This window comes from Anguilla anguilla, chromosome 1 (genome assembly GCF_013347855.1).
Source record: "Anguilla anguilla isolate fAngAng1 chromosome 1, fAngAng1.pri, whole genome shotgun sequence".
Classification (NCBI taxonomy): domain Eukaryota; kingdom Metazoa; phylum Chordata; class Actinopteri; order Anguilliformes; family Anguillidae; genus Anguilla; species Anguilla anguilla.
In genome coordinates, this window is record NC_049201.1 from 15,937,669 (window position 1) to 15,956,635 (window position 18,967).

Consider the following 18,967-nt stretch of genomic DNA (forward strand, 5'->3'; position numbering starts at 1 on the left):
TCTTTGTAAATCTGGCTTGCTGGTTCAGGCTTAACATTGACATTTTCAATGTCTGTAAGTAGGCCACTATGCCACCTGTGTCTGGATCTTTTGTGTCCTCACTGAGTGGGCTCATTGTATGTTACATCTGTTCAATCAGTCTATTGAAGCTACTCGGTCACTCTTTATTTATTTATTTTTTTGAGTGGCCTCTGTTTTTTTTAGGTTTTCATTCCCAAAGTTTCTGAAAAAAATTATTTAACTCATCGAACACTGAATAAATGATTCTTTCCTAGTTACCACGTTGCTCAAATGTAATCACAAGTGTAGTCATTGCCTGTAGCGTGGCTTCCCTGATGTCCAGGTATCACAGATAGCAATGTCTGTTGTCCAATTTCAGAAGTTTGACTGTGGGTTACCGTGTCCTGTGTTGCCCCACATCTTTGTGCGTTCAGGGAGGGAGGGTTAGTTGACCATTGGGATTTGTTTGGGAGGGACGTTGTCTGGGCCATAGTGGGCAGTTGAGGGGACGTCGATGTTGGGGTCACCATTGTTAGCAGTGTCGATCTGGTTGCACTTGCCCAGGTTCTTGATGATGTTGAAGTTGGAGCGGGCCGTCTCCACCAAGCTGTTCTCCAGCAGCCAGCCGTCAGACTCGCAGTCGGGGTCGCCCTGGCGCAGAACGTTCTCCATGGCGGTCTGGAGGTAGCGCACCCCGGTCAGCACGGAGATCTGCAGAGGAACAGGGAGGAGGAGTGGGAGGGGCTGTGAATAAACACTCGTGGCTGTAATTCCATTGGCTTGACAGCTCATGCAAACCTCAACATTTTCGGGGAAATAATCCCAAGAAAATACTTTTTCTTGTTCTCGTGTTTCCATTGAATAACAAAATACGTTTCAGACCACTTGATATTGAATTTGCAATCATTAGCGATTTTTTTTTCTACAGAAATGGAAGAGGCCATTCTGCCAGAGATTTGCAGTATTTTCAGTGTGACCCTGGTTGGTGCTGGGGTGCATTGAAGGTTGCAGTCCCTGTTTAGCACAGGCATTCTGCTAGTTTTGAAAGAGGAGTTGTGTCATGTGTGACCTTTTCAAGGATGAGGTCAATACCCAGGGTCAGAGCTGAGCATGGATAACCAGGCATTGTGTCACAGCAGAGATTTACTGTGGGATTAGGACACACACAAGGTGAATGAAGAGTGCTTTTAATCATGCTGAGTACAGAGGGAAAAAAGGAGGAAAAACGACTTTGTGCTATCAACTCTACTGATAGTTTCTGTAGCTTGAGACAGTGATGGCAGCTCAAAGAAGTGTTATACCTTAAACATATGATTAATGGAGTATGAAGTGATGTGATTGGACCTCCAATGTTTTTTATATCACTTGTGACGGTCAACATTTCTGAATATGATTGAAACTGGTAGGACCAAAATGTATGTACAACCTTTGCTGGAGTGATTTAGTATACAATGTATATTATGTGAACGAATTCTACTGTGTCATTGTTTAGCTAAAATGGCTGTAGTGGCACAATAATGATGTACTCTTGAGCAATGATGCTTAGCTTTGGAGGTTACAGGCACTGACAGAAGTTCCAATGTGTGCATATGGTCTTCCTGACTTTCCACCTCTGATTCCAGCAGAAGGAATGAAAATGTGTTATTTTAGTAGATACTCATCTATGCCCGTTTCTCACACCGATAGCTGCAATTGATCCGCACCTCGAAGAGCCAAATGATGAGCACGGTCAAGCCGATGGACTGCATGATCTGGGTGTAGTACTCCAGCAGGGCCTCCCGGCAGCCTTTCCTCCACAGGTTCAGCTCCTCCGTCTGGTGGTCGTAGTTGAAGTGGGCCGAGTTGTTGGTGATCTGGTGCTGGATGCACGGCCTGGGGGAGTAGACGCTACAGCAGCTGAAGGGCACCGCGTCCATCAGGTACTTCCCCTCCACGTTACTCCTCAGGCGACTGTGGGGGAGGGGAGGATTTAAAATTCAATTCAAATTTGTGAATATTAGAACTGGGCCTGCATTCAGTAAATATCTCCAAATATGCTCCCATTATCCTTATCATAAGCACTATCCATTACGAGCCAAATGCCAAAAGGGATCTTAGATCAGCACTCCAACTTTATGACTCTTTATGAATATCTAACCACAAAAACTTTGGAATTTGAGAGCTTGGTAGATGAGCACAGAGTTGAGCTATTGAGCCTAAAATTTGGTTTGGGGAGCATAAAGCAAAAGATCTACACTGTATGAGCTTGAAGGCCTTACAGCAGCGCTAAAAAGCATGGATAGTAAACAATGATGATGATGGGCCTGAACTTTCTAGGCACCCAGTAATATGTATGTACCGCCTTCTCTATCATATTCAGTGTACTGCATTAATGACACTTTACACAATGACATAACTGCAACATGGCACCTACATGGCAAGCAAAATGATAACAAATATTAACGATGAAAAATTAGCTAGGTAACTTTTGCACCAATTTAAGGTCCTGGTAACATAACCACAAAACCCTGGCCTAATAAGTTGAATGTGAAGTCAATTGAATGCTATTGTGTTTATGCTACTGTTAATAAACCAATTGATATGATTAAATAAATAATTAATGGTGAAAACATTGTATTTGTGAGAACCTTTAGTGCAACTTTAGTAGCACAAGCAAAATATTAAATTAACCTGAATTAATTAGGCAAGATGACATGAAGCTCAAGAACCACAGAAATTGTGGGTACTGTAGTCCATGGTACTTACTCAACCACCTCCTTGCGGGACATGTCCAAGTAGCGGTTGCTGACCCATTGGATGTGAAACCAGTCCCTGAAGCCCCCATTTCCGCAGCACTGGAACTGAATCTGGAGCATGTCCAAGGTACGCTTGAGAAAGCAGCGGCCTGGCATGTCCGTGTCCTTGTAGTAGCGCATGGCGTCGCGTAGCCCCTGGTCCAGCGACTCCTCCAGCTCATTGCGCATCGTGTAGCACATTAGCGCCCCCACCAGGATGCAGAAGGTGAAGAAGAAGGTGCAGATGATGTAGGGCAGCATCAGCAGCTTCCAGCGCTGGAACTTGGTGGTGTCCACACAGTCATAGCAGATTTTGCCGCCCAGGAAATTAATACCGCACGCAATGAGTCCCACAGCGATCAGCATGTTGGGCACAGAGTGTATGTCCCGGTCGGACATCACCTCCCGTTGCTTGTTGATCTCCACCTTCAGGAAGAGGCCCAGGCTGAACAAGATGATTCCCGTCACCACGGAAACCCAGTTCAGAACCCAGAGCACCTGGGCCAGCTTGTCCCTCTTGTTCTTGGTGAATTTAACTTTAAGGACCGCCATCTTGGCTTAAGGTTTTTTTTGTGTGTGTGTTTTTCACTGTGATCCCAGTGCTGGTGCAGGGAAGGGGAAGCAGGGAGCAGGGAGGATGGTGGCACAGGGTGAAGGTTATAGGCAGCTAGGGGAAGGGAGGGGCAGGGAAGAAGATGGGAGCTATTTTCTGGAGGCCTTCATAAGTAGCTTAAGATAAGTATTTTTAAACACTTGGACCGTGTTTGCTGTTGTATGTGGGCATCCTTCTGAGGAACAGAAAAACAACATAAGGATGATGTAAATATCTTTGGCTGCCCAAAAAGCACTACAATTCTCAATCATTTGTGATGTTGTACAGCAATTGTTGCTGTCAATCACAGATTAAACATTCATTCAATTCAAATCATTCAATGTCCATATAAAATAACACATCACTGTTTACAGTGTATCTGCCAACACCTTGGAACATTCTGACTTTATTCATTATACTGTCAAAAGTAGACATAAAAGGGCAATTCTTTTAAAAATTATTATATATTATATACAGTAGATCTGTTCATCTCCATTGACATTCCTATACTTCTCTTTAGAATTTGGTTTTGTTAGAATAAATCGACCAGACTTGAAGAAGTAAGTTAAAAAGCCCTGGACAACATATTCAAACGCCGTTAGAACCTTGACTGCTCTGACTAAAGATTATCCCCAGATTAAGAAAAGAAATAGCCCTTACCTTCTCTTTGGATAGCTTACATTGTCAGCGAGGCCTTTATTGGTGCTTTGTTTAACCTGTTTTCTCATAAGCATCATCAAAATGAGCCGGTGGCACCCAGAGGGCGTACTACTCCTACTGTAAGAGAGACGGACGGAGCCGGTGACCGTATCAAAGTGACTTCCATTCCCTGTCTCTGACCCTCTGCATAATCCCCTTTAATCATTTATTAGCCCTCTAGGATTTGAAGAGACTCCTTCTGCCACATCTACAAATCTGTTCTCAGAACTGACAGAGTACTGGCTAGTCTGTCAGTCTATTCACAGACATGCTAGATAGAACTATTTCTATCCCTTTTCCCCTTAATTCTAAATGGAGGTTAGTGTAGGCAATATACTGGGGATTGCTATTTTTGGGTGGGATGAATAATGGCAATACACTAGATGTGACAGTCCAGCCAAATGCGCTCTTACTAGATGGCACTGACCTCACATACACCTCTGTGTGTAGGACACTAGGACACGGGGCGACATAGCTCAGGAGGTAAGACCGTTTGTCTGGCAGTCGGAGGGTTGCCGGTTCAAACCCCGCCCTGGGCGTGTCGAAGTGTCCTTGAGCAAGACACCTAACCCCTAACCCCTAACTGCTCTGGCGAATGAGAGGCATCAATTGTAAAGCGCTTTGGATAAAAGCGCTATATAAATGCAGTCCATTTACCATTTACCTTTTACACTGCTTAACATGGGATGCATGCTTAAGACTTCATTGCTGCCACCCAGTGCTGTCTTGAAGCATTGCAAGAGTAAGCAGATAAACTTTCTCTATCTGAACAGTTCTAGTGCCTGGGAGTGTACTCAAAGAACTAGTCACATTCAACCTGTCAAGTTATGACATACCCGGGCTCCTTGCCCTGTGCTGTATAATCAATGGTCTTTGCATTGTCAGAAACTGACCACCCCCCATTGATCTGATATAGAAAGGGATGCACAGTACTTACCATCCATAGATGGGAGGCTTCATGATGTCAAATGCTCCAGCTTATGTCTTTCACTTGAGCTTGTAGGGTTTAAATTAATTCCTTAATGAGCCCGGAGCCTTCAGCTGAATGGGCATGCTGTGCGACTACACCAACGTATTATTTTCCATCTAAGGTAGCAGGCTACCCAGAGTTCTACGGTCTTCTTACCCAGGCTACACAAGCGACTGGGCTCTGTGAGGCTGAAACACTCGGTGCAACCAGTGGGCGCCTCAGAGTGCCGAGATTACTGGATTACAGGACCCAAAAGGAGCTTGTGTAAGGGAAAAGCAGGCTGTCTGCACCCAGAGGAGAAGGTCCATGGACTGGTCCCTGGGACTGGAGAAAAGCACTGCAGAGTAGGAGCACTGCGCACAGCCTGGGCTAAAATAGGCCACCTTTCAAAACCAACAGGTACTATACAAAATTCATCTGGCAGAACAGACAGGTATTTCAGGTCAGTCTGTTCCCCGATTCAGCGTTGGTTAGGAATAACTGTATTTGTTGTGGACCTGAGTTCCTCCAGGTTGAATGAATATTGAATATTATGGAGAGGTCTGGCATGTATCTATGGCTTTCACAGGTATTTAAACATGGGATGATCTGAAGCCTTATTTTTTCCTGCTAGCCTGCAGCCACAGCTGTGAATACTCTTTGTACACTATAGTTTTCAACTGTATGGAATGAGTGAAATGCATACTTCATTCTGACTCGCTGTGATTCATTAATTAATTAATTCTAATTAATGATGCATAGAAAAATTACAGGCTGTTAAACAACAACAAAAATCAGCATGAATTCCTTATATTGCCTCTGGGAATCTGAAGTCCTGTCATGTTCCCTCCATAGGGCACAACTAATTACTCACTTATTTCATATATTTGCCAGGCAAAAAGACTAGAGACTCTGCAATGGAATGATGGATTGTACATACCAAAGTAAGGCTTTGAAACAAGTTGGCATGGTGGTGAATGATTTATAATTAAGGGTTATTCCAACTGCTAACATGCTGTTGGACAGAACCTCCGATCTGGCAATTTGTAGGGCAATTACAGCTAATTATGAGCATGAATTTTGGAAGAACAGGGTCTCTGTGTGAGCACTGGGAAATCTCCCAACCAAATAACAGCAGAATGTACCCCACACAAGGGAATGCATTTATTAAATTAGCTTAAGTTAAACTATGGCACAAATACAATTTCTCAGTCTCCAAACAAGACCTGAGAGCGTGTTTTGTAATGATTGCTCGTCCAGATGTTGCCATCAGTGGAGATGATTCCGCTTTCCCCTGAGAATGTGTTCCGCACCAGCAGCTGCACCAATGACCAGGTCACCATGGAAACATTTTCAAAAGGTTAATATCTTTAAATTAATCCAGACAGCACCGATTCCTTGAGGAGGTTTGCTGTTACAGTTTCCAGCGCTGATACTTTCCCATCCTTATCCATCACAGTATATGGAACCATGGCCGCTTTGGATGTGGAGAGCAGCTGGACCGAGGCTCTGGCCAATCACAATGTGACAGCAATCGTTAACTGGATTCGAGCAGACTTTGCTGAAAGTAAGAGCGCCACTCAGCACATGCTCAGTGGACTTTTTTGTTTCTTATACTGATTTTACACTCCCTCTCCACCAATGTTTGATATAGGTAGTGCAGGTGTGGATGGCAGTCTGGCAAATTTTGGTGCCTGGATTCAGGAAATGGCTGATGTCAACAAGAAAGAGTTAATGACACTCTGTAAGTAATGGAACCAATAAGCAAAAGCAAAGCCCATATACAAATCTAGTTTCTTTCTCATTGTGCAGTTTGTCAGGACCTGGGGCTGTGGGACTACATTTAAAGGGAACTGCAAGGATCACATTGCTGTGTAGTAATGAAAAACTAGAGCTCTTCACGGCACTGGTTTGTCTTTTCATGACTGTCTGGCTCCAGGCTTTGGCTGCTGCAGGGGCCTGTGGATGTACCTGGACCAGCAGTCTTTCACCAGGATCCACCTAGTTCTAAAGAGGCTGAGGAACCTGCTGTCATTGGCCAGGTGGGGGAGGAGCCAAGTCAGCTCCACCCACTGCTGGCCAGGTAAAGCATCTGCACTGCAAATAGCACCTACTTCAAATCGCAATGTCTGACTCAAACTGCTGACTGACGAAGGTCTGTCTCACCTCCACTCTCAGTCCTGGCAACACTGGTGTGATACTCTGACCTCCATGGGTTCCAGTGATGGAGGGGGAGCACTGGGACTGGGAGCGCCCGGCCCTGGAGCAGCACATTTGGCTGGGCTGCCTGGTGCAATGGTGGGGCACTACAGGACTTCTACCCAAGACTCCTGGTATCGTAACCGCCCTTTCTCAAAGCAGTCCAATAAACATTGCTAATGTGCCATTGTTTCAAATAAACCTAATTTATACCAGGATATATAGCCCTGCATGTGTGCATCAGTGTGTGCATATGTTCAAGCTTCCTGAACTGGGATTTGAATCCTCAGTGAATAAAACCATTAGCTGCGTTTCTCACTTCTGTTTGGGGGAATAAAAAATTGCATTGAATTACAAACTGTTCTTTTGTTTTGTTGGGATTTTGGTGTAATACCATCAATCAGATAATCATTTCAAAGGCTATATTAATTGGGGATTACGGTAAAGAAGTTGCCATTAGCTTAATCATTTCCCATCAAATAGAATTCTCAGCAGACTCATTAAACACATACGATGAAAGGATGAAAGAAAGGCAATTAGCTCCAACAGTTACTCTCTCTCTCTCTCTCTCTCAGATTGTCATGGAACAAAACGCATCTCTCAGATGTGGCGGGAGATGGATCAGAACCACAGGAGGGCTTGGCAGGAGTCACCAGGGTAATTGATAGGTTTGAACAGTTTGTTCTGCAAACAGTGGTGTAACGAAGGTTGTTCGGAGGGGGTGACGCTTTATGTCTCTCTGATTTCAATTGAGAGAGGAGAAAGAGGGAAGTTCACTGATCCAGGGTATGGTGTCTACAGTAAACAAACAGCACGGGCCCGTATGGACATCTGGTGCCACCCCGTCACAATGTTACCCTCCACCCAGTCTCCAGGCTCTTCTGAAGCTTGTGCTGGTGCCACGGATAGACACTGCATCTGTACAGGCCATTGTATCCTTTTGTTCAAGTGTAAGATTTTACCATTTTCTTTCAAGCCACCTATTACAATATTAAGATTTCCTCAAGTTCAGCAGTTTAGTGGTGAAGTTAAAAGCATACTGTCTAAAGTGTGAAGTGTTTTGTAAGTACAGAATTCTTATGCTGTGTGTATGCATTGAGGGAGACTCTCTTTAACTCACCACTGCAGCTTATGTACTTTGTTTTGGATGTTACCAACTTCCTCCAGTGCAGGGACGACCTTCTGAAGTCATTCTCCCATGCCTTTTCCATCCCACCGGCTTTCAGTCAACAGATCAAAGGGGTGTGGCTGCTCGACCGCGGCTTGATATCTGTACGTGTCTCTCACATTAGCGGCCAAACACAGTGATCTCTATCACAGTGCATTATATATACATATGGTACCTGCTCATATGCTGTGGATCTTGACCAGTGGGACCATTTGGGGCAATTTTTTTCCCCGATTTGACTTTGCAGCAGTCCATGGACTTGCTGCTCAGCCCCAGATCCAGACATCCCTGGCTCTCCTTGCAACACCGCCCCATTGTTGAGGCTTTGCTAAGGAGAGGAGAGGCCCAGAGCGCTCTCAGGTACCTCTGCTGGAATAAACCTGCCACTGGAGAGATGCAGGACTTTAAGCTTCACGTTGACGTCTTCCTGCAAAACAGGTGCACCTACACACGCCCATCTGTTTTCATTCCCGTAGAATGTTTCACTTTCGGAAGGAGTGGCACATCTTGCACTCTTTGTATTGGGTCTTTCTGTTTGTGTGAGGCGGTCTTTCAGAGTGACAGGCTGCCTGAGTGTGTTCCTGTGGTCACACAGGTGTGTCAGTGAGGCCTGCTCCTTCCTGAAGCGTAGCAAGGTGTGGAATGATGACATCATCGGACGCTTCCTTTGTGGGTGTGGGAAACTGGACTTGTGTTTGTACTCTACTGCCAACATGGCAACAATGGACAAGGTAACCTGCCTCGCCCTTCATATACTATGAGAAAATTGTGTGCTCATGTACATTTTGGTTGTGTTTTATCCTGCAATTTCTTTGCATTTCCTTTAGGGGCTGTCTGACTTGCGCCAAACAGGAAGTCAAAGTGCACTGTCTGGTCAAGGTGGAGAAGCCTTGCAGCAAGCAGAGAAGTTTATTTTGAAAGAGCCTGGACAAGAAATCACAGGTTTGCCCTGGCCTAGCACGCTGAGTGTGATCACTGTTCCTGGAGTGATGAATATTGTGCATGCTTTTTAAGCTCCTGTCTGTAGTTTTTATTATTATCTTGACTGAATAACAGAATACTTTCAGTTTTCATCACTAGAATGTTGATCTTACCAGATATTTACTGTTGTTGTTACGCCTTTCCAAAGAAATGATTTTTTATTGGGCACACCTACTTACGTCATTGACTCAAATGCAGTGGTACTTTATTGCTTTATTTATTTGATAGACATGTAATGTTGTAATGATTCTGTGTGTGTGTGTGCGTGCGTGTGTGTGTGTATATGCATGTGTTTGTGTGTGCATGTGTGTGTGTGCATGTGTGTGTGTGCGTCTGTGTGTGTGTGCGCGTGTGCATGTGTGTGCGCGTGTATGTGTGTATACGTGTGTGTTTTGGTTAAACACAGGACCTCCACGGACACTCTCCGCCAGGCTATACAGCTCCCAGGGCTCTCTCTCCTCTGCGGATGTGGTCACTCTACTGAGACAGTCTGTGCTGGAACTGGAGAAACTCCACCTACCCGCGAGGTAGGAAAATAACTTCACAAAAGCACCGTCCCACCTGTATTGGCGAGTACTGGAGTGCTGTTTTTCTTCCCTAATGCGTGACTGTCGACTACAAAATACAGCACAACCAGAGATGCGCTTGGACCATTTGATCTGTCCCCACTCAGGACTCTTGTGCTCCTTCCCAGGAACAGCTGGGACGTCGTTTGGCCGAAGCACGTGGAGAAGACGCCGGATCGTCCCGCCCTGTCATCGTGCCATGTTCATTCTAGCCCTCCATCTGTGGCCTCCAGCTGTGAGCGCAGTCTACAGTCCAGTGATGAGGAAAATAAGCCACCGCCATTTATGGTAACGCCATTTCTGCTGCCGCTGTTATTGTGTAGATTTTTCTACATTCACACTGGGATTATATCATACAGTAATCTGTCTGGTAGATTTTCATTGTATTCATTTTCATCCTTTATAATCATCCTCATTATCTTCATAAAATATATTTTCCGGAATACAGGATTCACCAGCGGAGTGCGACTCCCACTCCCCGTCTGTGGACAATTCTGAGTCTGTGCCCACCTTCACCTCGGTGTTCACCACAGTGGTTCTCCCCAGCGTGGATGACTTGTCTGAGGACAAAGGATTTTGGGCCCCACAGATCGGCCCACGTGCACTATCTTGTGACAGGGAATTCCAAGGTGCACACCAGGAGACCTCAAGGTACTGCAGTGAACCTTGCTTTGAGGTCCTTGACTGCCCTGACAGAATCCTGGCACTGGAGGACACCGCCTACCCTGTCACCTTCAACAGCCTGAGCAAAGAAACTGCAGAGGACCTGATTTGTGCTGTTATCTGTGAGGGTGAGTAGAACCTGCTGATACTACAGTTTTCTCCTGACCTTTTCATTGAAAGAAGGAATCCTTCAAAATAATACAACTATAAATACATATATCCTGATATACGTATAAAATTATATACCACTGTAATAACGTTATTTTGGAAAACATCAAAAAATATTTTTTTACTATACCCTGACCCTGTTGGGTTCAACAAGTGATGTAAGTCCGTTATCTGTGTTCATCACAATCAGAAAATAACTTATGAAGGTATATGCATATGTCAGTTATGTAACATTATGATACATGTTACTGTTTAACATTAAATTATTTTAATAATGAGGGGGTATTGATGAGAGCAAGACAGGTGTGATGACTGGGGACAATTTTGTGACAGCAGAGGGTGCTACAGGATTTCCTCTAGACATTACCTGTACAACAGATGCAAGAGGGTATGTAATAACACTAATCTTTGTTCTACTCAATAGTTATCATAGTAATGAGAATGATGTATTATGAAGATTAAGTTGTTGCTGTTTAATTTATCTCAGAATTTAATTCTTTATATTTAAATTGATGTTACACCTATGGTGCAACTGAAAAGTTTACTAAGATGTTAAAATGAAGTATTGTCTTTTTCATTGTTGTCATTTATTTTGATCTTTCAGAAACAGGGGCAGACTCAATCTCCATCCTCAATCCTACAGCAATGAAGACAATCAATCAACACTATCAGCCCCTGACAGTCTAAAGAAGAGTGACAACTTCCTCTCTTCTGAGTATGGTATGCCAGGATCTGATAACATTTTTTCTGAAGAACAGAGAGGGATATCTCTCTCATTCCCCAATAGAGGTTTTAATTGTCTTCCTTTTAACTTTCAAATGGCAGAATGACTATGTCATGGCGCTGATATATTTATTTGTGTGATTAAGAAAAGTTGGGCTACACCAACCTTGTGCCAGAGGAGATATACCCAGACCTGAAGTCTGAAGGTCTGAGGAGTGGTGTGTGCTCTCACCAAAAATCCAAGAAGTTATTCTCCCAGGATCCCTTACCCACAAGCAGCTTTGGTTCCCACACCTTCTTGGACCTGGAGCCTCTACAGGTGAGTGACAGTTCACTGGTACAATAGCATGTCTTAAAACTGATCAACTCACCTTATCGGACAAAACTGTTCCCCGTCTTCCCTGTGAGAACAGAGGGCCTCTGTAACACTGGAGGAGAGGGCGGAGATCTTCTACAGGGGCTCCCAGGAAGCCGTGGAACAGCCAGAGATCCTGACCGCCTGTGCCCTCATCGAAACCATGCCTAACTTCTCCATCGACCTCCTCAAGCATGGGGACGATGGTGCCACCACCAACAAGGCCTCACCAGAGACTGGTCTGTCCAAGAGCAGGGCCTCTCTCCTGGAGGTGGAGAAGAACCTCGTAGAAAGAGTGAAATCCAAAAAGCCCTTTTCCCTCCAGGACCCTATCCATAAGCTGGAGCAAAGAGAGCTGCAGGTCTCCAGAGCCCTATCATCTACCAGGAGTGGCCCCGCCCACATGCCTCAGCCCTGCCACTGCGGGCAGTCCCTGGAAAAGGTCCCTGGTGGCCAGGCATCTCCCAAGAAGGAGGCGGCATGCTTCCAGAGCTCCTCGGATCGCCTGGGTCACTATAAGCTGGGGGGAGGGTGGAAGCAAGGTCTGGAGACCCCCAAGACCTCCACAGGCCTTCTGCCTGTCATCAACCAGATCCCCAGCATCACACTTGGTAAGCTTTACCTGCTGTATGTATCACAAGTCCCCTCAAAGTCTGACAGTTTGTGTGTGTGTGTGTGTATGTGTGTGTGCGTGTGGCAAACACAAGAAATGGGTCTTCATGCGTGTGTGCTTAATTTCACAAACCTAGCCCTATTTCCCACAATATAAATACAGTAAATCTTATCCAGTAGCCTGGGTCTGTGTGTACAGACAGACCCCTCCAGTAATGAGACACAAAGTGGTGGAAATAGCAGGGGGGGAAATATGAAATATGAAAAAATTACACGCAGCGCTTGGATTCCTTAAACCTGTTACCGGATAATGGCCTTGAACTGAGGAGACCAAACAAACTAATTAGTGTTGTATTTTAAAAAGCCACTTTGCATTCCTGAATGCACAGTTTGTCACCAAAGGTTAACATGCTGCTTGGCTTCTGTTCAGAGTGCTTTGAGGAGGCCACGCTGGGTAATTGCTTGTCAATTGCCTCCAGGAAAACCAATATCATTCCTTGATATGAGTTATTTTAATAGTGGGGATAAAGAAAGCCTTGGAGTATCCATTTCCTCTCCCTGTGTCTTTGGCCTGAGGAATATTAACTTGCCTTCTGCAGTAATAATCTTTGCGGTGGGGAACGTGCAGAATAAGGGCCATTTCCATGTTTATTGATGAAGTGTCTTATTAAGCGAGGCAGTATAAATATGGATGAGGAGCCGCTCCAGACCCCCGGAATGCTAATGGGGGGCGGGTGGTGGAGGCTGCCCGTCTAGCCTGGCGTGGGGGCGCTCTTTTCTGCACCGCTGTCCGCTCTCCTGGCTCCTCCAGGGCGCTCAGCCTGGCTGCTCTGCCAGGGCTCTGAAGCTCTCATACCAATGCAGCGCTGCTGCTGTGAATGGAGCGGTGGCTCCTTGCTGAAGGATGTGAAGGCAGACAGGTTGTGGGGAGCAAGATCCGGCCGCCCAACGACCAGGATGGTGGCATGATTTATTTTCATTGCCCTCGTCCCTTTGGGAAAAAACGTTTGGGAAAAGCCGACGCTTTGGCCGAGGCATTTGCAGGCTCGTGCCCGTTTTTCACAGTGTTTGGTAGCATAGACTCATGGCCCATTGTGTTTTTATGGAGGATGCGCAGATTGTCTATCTCCCTTCCCTCTGCCAGGAGTGCGGGCTGCAGGTGGGCTGTGCTCGTCACAGAAGTGACAGGCTCTCTGATTGGAGGCGCTGAGCCCATGCCGGCCAGCTGTTGCGGCTGGCAGCGGACAGATGGCGCGCATATTGGCTCTCTCGGAGTGGCGCGGTTTCCTTCTACCAGCTGGTGCACTCTGGGAAGCAGGAGAATGGGGTGTGTCAGTGAACACCGCTGCATTGCATTACGTTCTGTAGTTGCTTAGCAGCCACCCTTATCCTGGGTGAATCACGGAGCTGCATTTTAAACGCTATCCCTTTATGCAACTGGTCTGTGTACTGAGCCAGTTAAATTAGTACATTTCTCAGGGGTGTAACAGTAATGCTTCCCCTGGGAACTGAACCTGCAAGCCTCTGCACCATAGTGCGACCCACCCTGAGTGCCTTGCTTTAATTGCTTTAATAGATATGAATGTGAGTGTGCTTGTGGACAAGCTCGATTTTCTCTTCTGTAGTGTTCTTCCTTTAGATGTGTATGTTAGTTCAGGTTGAAATGGGAAACATACTGTAAATGTCAATATCTGCGAGTCTTTGGGGCTTACCACTGGATCTGCATATACAGGGACAGATCTCATAGTACTGTGTGCGGTGTGTGCATATGTGAATGTGTGTGCTGTTTGTGTTTGTATAAGCGTAGCATGAGTCTGTTTGCATTAGCACTCTATTTGTACAATGTGTGTGTGTGTGTGTGTGTGTATATGTGTGACTGTGTGTGCATTTATGAGTGCGTGCATGTGTGTGTGTGTTTGTATGTGTGTGTGTGTGGGTCTGTACAGAGAGACTGGCAGTGCAGCAGCAGCAGCAGTGACCCTGTCTGTTGTCTGGTGTTAAGCGTCATGGTTGGTTGAAGGCCCCAGAGGAGCTGTCTCACTCCTGCTCTGTGGGTGGCAGCCTGTTGCTGTCACACACCAGCCTGGCTGTGTGCAGTGTTGTGGAGGTATATGGGCTCCTCCAAGATGGGGCTGGCTGAGGACTAACCACCTTCTTTTGGTTGACTATGAAAGCCTCCCCCCTACCGCTCTGCATTAGGGACTGGCCCTGGTGCTGCCCCCTGCAGGAAGGACACCGAACCGCTATGCTTTTTAGTGCTAGGTTGTCCCAGCGGACTAGTGGCTGAATGGTCGGCTGCACACTGTTGCTCGCATGGGTTGGTGTCCTGGTTTTTAGAGAAGCTAAAACACACAGGGTGAATGCTGTCATATTTACCCAGCCTTCAGTTCTGTCAACAGTCTCCGTGCATTTTGCAGCCAATCGAACGGCACATTGACATTCTATAAAATGTCAGTTGCGCAGCCCAGACGGAGTCTGAGGGCAGAGGAGCAGACACGATCTCTTTGGTGCAGAGCACATATTCACATCAAAATCACTGGGTCTCTTTAAAACCCGCGGGTGGTCTGTATGCATGAGCTGTGAGTAACAGTACAGAGCTGGAGAAATGAGACAAAGAGCGCCATGCTGTTAGAGTCCTTTGTAAGGAGCACAGATCCCAGCCAGTGCTCTGCCCTCCTGGGCTGTCTGACTGCGAGAGCTCGCAGAGGGATGGCGGGGGCTCCCATTAAGTTAAACTGCCTCTTCTTAACCCCCAACCCCCCCCCCCCCCCTTCTCCACCTCTGCTTTGCCCACAGATACAAAGGGCCCTCACGTCAGCGGGCGATCAAAGTCACACAGCGCCATCACTTTCCAGGGGTGTCCGACCAAGCAGAAAGGGGACAAGCACGAAACCAAAGAGGTAAGGAAGCACCCCTCCCCCCCCCTCACCCCCACCTCCACCCCCGCTCTATTCCATGGAGGACATAAAAATAGTCTGTACTAGGCAAAAAAGGTTAAGAAAAATCACAAGATATCCTTACCTGAACACCTGTCTCTCTAGATAAAACTAATGAGCCTGAAAAAATACAGTGCAGTGCTTCTTCCTAGTGTTAGTGGTCCAATATATGGCAAGATGATCTCAAAATGTATGGCAGGGGAAAAAAAACAATTGACAACTTTTTTATATGTAATGATGAAATGCTGTGGTTATGTATGAGGTTATGTTTAATATATTAGAATCCAGATTGTGTGTCCTTGTTACTGCATATGTTAATGATAGAGCCTCTGCTGGCTGGATTTAGGACAAAGGAAGCTTTCTCATTAAAGTGTGTTCATAACCAGATCAGCAGGGGTCTTCTTTTACACCAGGAGAGCAGTAACCAGTAATTAAATGGGCACTCCACCAAATAAAGGTCATCATTGGATGCGGTGTTCCTTTCATTTATATAGTTGGTGCCCATTCATTTGCGTCTCCATTCTGTCCGTGAGCCTTGAACCAAAGCAGAGCTGCCACTCAGAGACAAGCTTGACTGCACTCTATGCTAATGGATTTGGAGCTGTGCTTTTTTTTAGGCAAAATAATGCCCTAATGGTAAGAACTGTATCATATCAGATTAGGATTTCTGATGGAGCGCCCCTTTAATGATGCACTATGGGAAGTCAGTGCAAACAACCCCGCCCCTCCAGCCTAGCGCTAATGAAAGGGAGATTAGAATCAAGGGGCTTCACTTATTAATTCTTCTGGCCGATATGTATGCATGCAGGCATGAAGCTGAATGTATTTGCAAACATCACTGGACCGCCCTGCAGATGTGTTTGTGTTTATATTCAGTTATTCTGTGTGCATACATGGCTTGAATCCTGATGGTGGGTGGAACAGGAGGAAAATGCTGATGACCATGGTTTTTTTCTGCCTTTTTCATACCGAGATTTGCATGGACAGTCACTGATAGTTCAATGCAAAGTCAGACAGCGCTGAATTGAGCGGGAGTGTTGTCTCACAAACTGTCAGGAGTGCATGACTAATTTCTTTGAAGGCTGTGAAGAATCCCATTTTCATCACAGTTGAGCTAATTTAATTAATCGCTTCATTGGATTGATCCAGCTTTCCCTCGCTCGTGCGAAGCTAAAGCTGTAAAGCTGGAGACCCAAAAACCTGCTGGTGTGTGGCCTTTTTGGACTAGGACCTCTGGTTACAGCAGAATGAACGGTGGGGAAGGAGAGGGGGGGTATGGGAGAGGGAGCTGCCTCTAACCAGAAGAGGGCAGTGTTGTCCCAGGTTGAAAACCACTTGCACCGTGGCTCGGCTTTGTGATGATCTCATCTTTAAATTGACCCCTCCCTGGTGACACCAGATGCCCCCCCTCCCCCCAGACGAAGTGCTGATTTTTTTCCATGTTCCCCCTGCTTCCTGTCAGCTGCTGAAGTGACAGCCAGCCTGGGGCTCAGACCATAAGCCAGCCAAAGATGTTTTTCTACATTTAGAAAAGAAAACATGCATTTATTAGTCTCAGAGATATCACACCTTGCAAGCTTCAGCTATTTTATTCGCCTAGACGCGTGTTGCTATGCAAAAATAAGTAAAATAAGGTAATTTCTCATAAATTCATAAATCATAGGTTATACGGACTTCAGATCTACACAGCCGTGTGTAGCAGGAAATGCACACAATTGATTTATATTCCTTTTAACCATTTTGTTAAATTGCCAGATTTTCTAACATTTATTAATTGATGGTCATGACTTTCACACATTAGATTTCCTTCTGAGCCTAAGATCAATTAAATGTGATGTATAGCCACAAATTTGGATGCTAGTCACTGTGACAACTTGGTCATCAATCTAGACTTATAGCCCAATCTGTCTCTGGCAGAGATAGGAGGATGTCTTGATGTTATAATGGATTGGATGATTGTGGGATACATGTGTGGATGGCAAACATCCAGGCAGTGTTTGCAGAAGAAAACAACAGTTAAGAATATTATTTATTTAGAAAATATATATCCACGATATACCATTCAAAAATATACCAACTCTTTGTAATAGAAACAGAATATTTGCTTATTAATATAGATTTAGTTCACGTCTTTAAAAAATATTTTGATAATATAATTTTAATTTGTAATAAAGGGACAGTAAAAGACAGTTATGCTCAGCTAAATATAAGTGAAAAGTTCCAGTCAGTCAGATGTGCTTGCTTTTCTGTGAACAGTCATCTCGGCAAAAACTATTAATATCACTTTCACAAATCCTCAAAAGATTTTTTTTTTGTTTGATGGGAAGGATCTGTATTCTAACCCTGCTACTTTACCCACCATAATTTCTTTATTTTTTTCCAAAACTGTACTGCATTTTGAATGTCAGGACTATGAAAGCGATGATGAGTCAAACCTGTGGTTTGTGTCTGGTCTGTCAGAGAGACATGGAAATAGATGGGCCAGAGTGACTCAGCGGACGTGAGCTCAGCATACTAATCTCTGGCCTTGAATAAAAAAACATAAACAATAAAAATAAAAACGGTCTCCGAGGAATTGTTTGTTAATCAAACTAGGATAATGGCGGGAAATGTGCAAATGAAAATGTTCAGAGGGGCTTTTATGTGCAGGCTGGGTGCAGATAGTTTGCAGAGAATTGCGGGTTGACAGAAGAAATGAATGGCCGCTATTACAAGCATTTAATCAGCAGCGCTTCCCCCAGTTTGTTTCTCGTGGACCCCCGTGGAAAGATTAATGCCACAGGATATTTCAGCCCCCTCCGTATTTCAGCCACCCCCCGCCCCCAAATTATGTCAGAGTAACGAATCAGAGGTCTAATCACGTTTGGGTGCTTTCTCTCCTCTCTCAGGTGGGAAAGGACGAACCTGTTGGGAGGGGCTCCTTTGAATTCCTCCGTCATGCAGAGGGGTATTTGGGCAGTCAGCGTGGGGCTTTCGTCAGGAGGGGCAAAAGAGTAAAAAAGGTTTGAGGTTTTATAATGGATTTCCTTCATCTCCACACTCTCCACGCTGGTATCAATGAGAAACCGGTGACCACTTCTGAAAGGTAGAGTTCCTCTGTTCACAAACCAGACTTCTCTTTTTCTTATGTTCTCAAAAAACAAACAAACAAAAAAAAGAAACGGACTGCGGATTGACAGCAGATCTGACTGTTGTGTTTGTGTCAGCTGTTCGTGACTGGGGTTGTTGATGCCAGAGCTCAAGATAAAAGGCGTGAGCAGCTGTGTGTGCCAGCAGTGTCAAAACCACTTGAAACACGCTGAGTTGTCACTGCAGAACTCAATCTCAACCTTGGGAATTGTGAGCTTGGAAACCATTGTCAGTGGGTATAGATGCAGCATATGTTGTAAATTTTCAGATAAGCAAATATTTTCTAATTTTTTTTGAGGAAATAAACAATTCCTGACATGAAAGGCCTTCATGATGCATTTATTTGACTATATAGCCGGTCTGTGTTTAATCTTATTTTGTTGTACATCAGCTAAAACATTGAAACTATTAAACAAATGTAGTCTTTCAGTCCTTTCTGAAAATGATTTGATC

General features: G+C 45.1%; 2 protein-coding genes across 2 annotated transcripts; one reads left to right on the top strand and one right to left on the bottom strand.

The window, feature by feature from the left end:
* Positions 1–400: 400 nt before the first annotated feature.
* On the bottom strand, positions 401–3,326 carry prph2la (peripherin 2-like a). Its single transcript, XM_035388727.1, has 3 exons — positions 2,746–3,326; positions 1,704–1,950; positions 401–711 (listed from the first exon to the last, which is right to left on the bottom strand). The coding sequence occupies exons 1-3, from the start codon at positions 3,324–3,326 to the stop codon at positions 445–447; spliced, it is 1,095 nt and encodes a 364-aa protein (XP_035244618.1). The 3' UTR covers positions 401–444.
* Positions 3,327–6,484: 3,158 nt separating this feature from the next.
* LOC118207234 lies at positions 6,485–18,894 on the top strand. Its single transcript, XM_035380599.1, has 19 exons — positions 6,485–6,581; positions 6,669–6,758; positions 6,954–7,097; positions 7,237–7,347; positions 7,789–7,870; positions 7,968–8,145; positions 8,342–8,485; positions 8,629–8,819; positions 8,977–9,112; positions 9,209–9,323; positions 9,769–9,889; positions 10,057–10,216; positions 10,377–10,719; positions 11,093–11,147; positions 11,364–11,479; positions 11,629–11,801; positions 11,896–12,448; positions 15,246–15,349; positions 18,274–18,894. Exons 1-19 carry the CDS (start codon positions 6,485–6,487, stop codon positions 18,391–18,393), a joined length of 3,033 nt encoding a protein of 1,010 aa, XP_035236490.1. The 3' UTR covers positions 18,394–18,894.
* Positions 18,895–18,967: the final 73 nt, after the last annotated feature.